Consider the following 6,000-nt stretch of genomic DNA (forward strand, 5'->3'; position numbering starts at 1 on the left):
GACTTAACAGAGTGATCTCCCTGTTGTGTTAGGTACCTCCTAAATATCTGATAGTAATGGATTGGGACGTTAAAACACATCAAATGAAAAATGACAATTGTACAGCTGAACAAGGAAAAAATAGATGGGACAAAACAGAAACATTTTGACATGGATAAAACAAATATAACTTCAAATTTTGTTAGCAATCTTAAACAAATAATTAAGTCTTACTGTTACAGTGGTGGATCCAGCCATTTTAAAAGGGGGTTCCAACTACATGCCCCCATTCAAATGCATTGATCAGCTTAAAAAAGGCGGGTTCCAAAACCCTCCTTGAAGATAAACGGGTGTCCCATTATTTTTAAGAAAACTGTCAAGAAAGGTTCAACTGCAGAATGTAAGGTGTTGATGAAAATTAAGAATTGAAAGTTATTGTTTCTTGGAAATCCTACTGTCAGAAACAGTTACTTGGATACAAGTGTTAGATTTTTCACAGAAAATTTTATTTCATTTAAAACAGAGGAGGCAGAGGTAATCCAAGGAATCTATCAGGAGGAAGAGATGGCAGAAATCAGGGAAATGCAGCAGGATTGGGAAAAATAACCAGTCTGATGGATAATCAAATGGGAATGGGGGGTAATTCTCAAAGTCATACCAGTCTGATGGATAATGAAATGGGAATGAGGGGTAATTCTCAAAGTCATAGAGGGAAGTTTGATACTCCTGCTAATCAAAGGCTTGCTAAACTTGCTGGGAATTATAACGAGGATGATTTACACATGGAAGGTGGTGGTGATTTTGGTGCAGGGCCTAATATACATATTGGATATGGTGATGAGACATATAATGATGGAGGAAGCAATAGGTTAACACAGAGAGGAGGCAATGACTTTGGTGGTTCAGGTGGTAGAGATCAGTTTGCTGATAGACTTAGTCAAGGTTATGGAGGCATGGCAGATGATAGGAGCATGGATAATTATAATCAAGGTTCTAAAAGAAGTATGGATGCTGGATATAGACAAAAAATGGACAGTGGTATGGGTGGGGGTCAATATGATGATTATGTTAGAGATACTGGAGATGATTTTAGCCCAAGGCGTAGGGACAACATGCAGCGAGATATGGGTGACACGTACCAGAGGAGAACAAATGTAGGTTCAGGTTACAACGATAAATCAGACATGTTGAGTGCTGATAGAAATCAACCTATTAGTTATCCAGATATATACAGCAGTAAGGGGTCATCTGGTATGAGTGAAATGTTTTCACCCAAGAAACGTAAATTTACAGAAGAACCAATGAAAAGGACATATAATGATTATGTAATGGATACAACCATGCAAGGTAAGTGGTAAGGTAACATATAAATTGTTATTCGTATTTTAATACTCATAGTTGGTCAATTTATACTTAAACAGCAGATATAATCAGTAGCTTACATATGAAACTTGATCATTGCCCAGTCTTAACAGATTCTGTATACAACACTCGCAAAAAGGCAGAGCTTAAATCCCAAGTACTTGTATGTAGTTTAGAAATCATTGGTTCTACAGATACTAAAGTCAACCAAAGATATGAAACAAAATACATGATGATATGTTGATCAATGTTAAAATAATTAACCAAACATCAGCATTGAAAAGTAATATCACTCAAATACTGAACACCGAGGAAAATTCAAAACGGAAAGTCCCTAATCAAATGGCAAAATCAAAAGTTCAAACACATCAAACGAATGGATAACAACTGTCTTATTCCTGACTTGGTACAGGTATTTTCTTGTGTAGAAAATGGTGGATTAAACCTGGTTTTATAGCTAGCTAAACCTCTCATTTGTATGACAGTCATATTCAATTCTATTATACTGACAACAAAATGTGAACATAACATATATGATATAGACATAGTATGTAAAAATGTCAAAAGGCAGGGTACAGCATTTAACATTGTGTTGCTATAAAAACAAACAAATATGTAACAAAGAAGCACAAAAAGTAATAAACATGATATAGACACAGTACAATAGCAAAAATGTAAGACAAGGATACACAAGTTATCAAAATAACCAGGATTATACAAAAACTACCATAGCACAATAACACAATGATTGGATGTATCAGAACAGAGCCACATCATATGTAACAAAGAAACCCAATAAGGCATATAGACAAAGCAGATTTATAGCAAAATTGAAAGACAAGAAAACAAAAATTGTACCATGTAACAATAACACAATGACTGGAAGTTTCAGGATACACACATGCAAGGCACAACATGAATTTTTCAGCAATTGGAGGTTAAGTTTGATATACAATATATGCGTTTGTTGTTTGTGTAGATTGTGAATTTCATTATAAATTTACTTTGTAGGTTCCTTAAGGAACGATTCAGTATTCAAGAAACCAAACATGTCACTAATAGTAGGCAGAAATCAAAACCAGAGAACAAGGGGAGGACAAAATAACCAGAGAGGGAGAGGAGGAAATAAACAGAGAGGTGGAGGAAAAGGTGGTCCGATGCCATTGATGGGAAAATTTTCTGGAAGGAAGACATATTGAAGGTATATAATGAAGTGGATAGGGATATTATCCTTTTTGGAAATTGAATTTCTGTCACTCTGACTACACATTTTTTAATGGCATATATCTTTATAAACATTGAAAATAAGTAGATACTTACTGCCACAAAAAAATGATTTGTTACTTACTTTTAAAATCAAGAGAAACAATTAGAAGTTTAGCATACAAGAAAAATTAAAATGATCTAATAGGACATGACATCTCTCCTACTTCAAGATCATAGTTCTGGATGACTTTGACCATTTAAATACAACCTCACATACAACATCGGAGTTATACATGTAAATTTGCTACAGCCAGTCTGTTTATTATTCATTGAGGACAATTGAGTTTTGAATTTTATGTAAATGCATTTGTATTTTTTACTTTCAGGGTCTTCATTCTGAACTACCAAGACCACTGAGTAATATGTGAAAGATAAATACTGACTTGTGTATGAATATGTGATTATCATAGAGGATGAAAAATTGAATTGGTTTTTATACAGATTCATTATCTTACATATATAACAGCTGCAGTTGGTTGTTAAGTTAACATTTATACAGATTCATTACCTTACATATAACAGCTGCAGTTGGTTGTTAAGTTAACATCTATAAAGATTCATTACCTTACATATAACAGCTGCAGTTGGTTGTTAAGTTAACATTTATAAAGATTCATTACCTTACATATAACAGCTGCAGTTGGTTGTTAAGTTAACATTTATAAAGATTCATTACCTTACATATAACAGCTGCAGTTGGTTGTTAAGTTAACATTTATACAGATTCATTACCTTACATATATAACAGCTGCAGTTGGTTGTTAAGTTAACATTTATACAGATTCATTACCTTACATATAACAGCTGCAGTTGGTTGTTAAGTTAACATTTATACAGATTCATTACCTTACATATAACAGCTGCAGTTGGTTGTTAAGTTAACATTTATAAAGATTCATTACCTTACATATAACAGCTGCAGTTGGTTGTTAAGTTAACATTATGATTATCCATGTGTATGACTTTTATATTTTAATTGATCTAAGAAATATTAATAAGAAATTCCAGTTCTGTAAGGTTCAATATAAAAAAAATATATAAAACCGAAACACCCAAAACAGACATATTTGATTTTAGAACATGATAAAAAAAAAATGAAAAAAGAGGGTTTTTTTTAATTAGTCAATATAGTACTTTGCTATATTAAGTTTTCATTCTTTTTTTATCATTGTGAACATTTCAGTGTAGTTATTTTTATTCATTTACACAATTCATTATATACATACTATTATATTGAAAAACATAGCCTGGATTCTTTATAAAGAACCTTTCTATCACAATGATAAAATACTGTATCATTGATCTGTAAAAGGGTTTCTATCGTGTCTTTTTATTACTTTATTTTTCTAAGAAATGATACCAATAAAAGACTAATGAGAAATATGATAAAAAATTTGTTTTATTTCATAGAGAAAAAAACAGACTATTTCAGTGCAGTTAGTATTAATTTAAACGTAAAACTGAGTATGGAGATGAACATAAGATTGTTTAATTATGTGCCATAAAAGTATATTATGAGAATTTTTCATGTTTATTGATCCTGCTTTAGGTTTTTGATAACTTTAAATCAAGTTTTGGATTCAATTTTCATATCACAATCATTTTAGCTATAAAAAAAACAACAACTAAAACTTCCCTTTAAACAAGTTGTTATTGCGCACCCTATTGAACCTTTCCATAGATTCACCTGATAGTTACCTGTCCATTTAAATTTTTGGCAGTTCTATTGTCCCATCTAACAAATACAACAGGTATTGTTCTCTGTATAGTTTATTCACCAGGACCTTTAAATTTCTTCTAAGAGAAATCTATCACTCATTGATTAATCTACCAGAGTAAAAAGTTTATCTGTTAAACTGATAGAAATTACATGTTTCAAAATTAAAAAAAAATGCCTGTGATTTCAGGTGTATTAAAAACATTTATAATATTTTTTTCAATCTGTTCAAATAGATAATAATTTAATCATAAAAAGTTTGTTTTAAAAAAAAAGTATTTTTCGTATGAAAATTTGCATCTTTTAGTTTTTGTTTAGTTATAGAATACTTTTAAGAAGGCCTTAATATATAAAAATCACAATTTTTAGAGTTATTATATTATTTTTTTGGGGGAGATAGGAATAATGTTGAATTTTTTGAGAAATCAACTTTTATTAATGTTTGAATCAGTGTTTACATTCAACATTTGGAAAATATAATACATTCAAACTCATATACAGTTTTAATATTAATAGTCAACATGTTATTTCCATCAATTAAGCAGATAAATTTTTTACTCAGGTAAATTAATCAATGAGTGATAGATTTCTCTTAGAAGAAATTTAAAGTCGGGGTAACAAACCAAAACCGAGGGAAACGCATTAAATATAAGAGGAGAACAACGACATAACATCGAAACGCAACACACACAGAAACGGACCATGCATCAGACAAAACACCACGAGAACAACAAATATAACATGAAAACCAAATACATGAATTTGGGATAGACAAGTACCGTGCCACGTCTTATCTCAATATCTCAAAAATAAGAGAAAACACAAACAACTCAACGTTAAAATGCAACGCACACATAAACAAACAATAATATAACAATGGCCATCTTCCTGACTTGGTACAGGACACTTTTAAAGGGGAATGAAAGTGGTGGGTTGAACCTGGTTTTGTGGCATGCCAAATGTCAGAAGATATTTGGTTGCAAGATAACTACTTGAGTATAAGTGTATGGATCTCTATGAAATTAAACCACAAGGTTTCATACCTGAAAAGAATGGTTGGGATTAATCATTGAGGTTATGGGACAAACTAGGATTTTCTGGTTTCAGGAAATAACTTGAGTATAAGTCTTTGGATCTCTATGAATTGTACCACAAGGTTTAATACCTAAAAAAGAAGGATGTGTCTTTTGATATTTTACCATTAAAGGAATATGTCCTACTAGTATTTCAAAATCTAGATTCAGAACTTTATCAAGCTTGAATGTTGTGTTCATACTTGCCCCAACTTTTCAGGGCTTGACCTTTTTTGTATCACCTGTGAAGAAACACAACTGTTATTCAGCCTGGTCTTAGCTTATTTTTATACGACTTCAAAAAAAATTAATATCATGTTGTCGTCTTTGTCCGAAGACACATTAGATTCCAGATAATAACTTATTTTTAGTGAGTGGATCTCTATAAAAAAATTTGAAGAAGGTTCAATACCACAACAGGAACTTTGGGATTGATTTTGGGATGATGGTCCCAATCGTTTAGGAATTAGAACCCCGAAACAAGTATTTTTTCTAGTTTCAGGATAATACAGGTGTACAAGTATTTCAATTGGTCTGAAATTGTTTCACAATGTTTAATGCTACTAGTAGAAGATTGAGATTCCTTTTAGGGGTTATTTGGCC

The 6,000-nt window shown here is 31.6% G+C and overlaps 1 protein-coding gene across 2 annotated transcripts in view; it reads left to right on the forward strand.

Annotated features, from left to right (window-relative positions):
- Nucleotides 1–3,171, forward strand: part of LOC134725365 (neurogenic protein mastermind-like) — a 44,236-nt gene extending 41,065 nt beyond the window's left edge. For both annotated transcript variants that reach the window (XM_063589122.1, XM_063589123.1), the window contains exons 13-15: nucleotides 503–1,326; nucleotides 2,353–2,542; nucleotides 2,934–3,171. In XM_063589122.1, coding sequence (XP_063445192.1) covers nucleotides 503–1,326; nucleotides 2,353–2,540 — 1,012 coding nt within the window. In that variant the 3' untranslated portion in view covers nucleotides 2,541–2,542; nucleotides 2,934–3,171. The remainder of the gene's footprint in view (nucleotides 1–502; nucleotides 1,327–2,352; nucleotides 2,543–2,933) is intronic.
- The last annotated feature ends 2,829 nt before the right edge of the window (nucleotides 3,172–6,000 follow it).

This window comes from Mytilus trossulus, chromosome 7 (genome assembly GCF_036588685.1).
Source record: "Mytilus trossulus isolate FHL-02 chromosome 7, PNRI_Mtr1.1.1.hap1, whole genome shotgun sequence".
NCBI lineage: Eukaryota > Metazoa > Mollusca > Bivalvia > Mytilida > Mytilidae > Mytilus > Mytilus trossulus.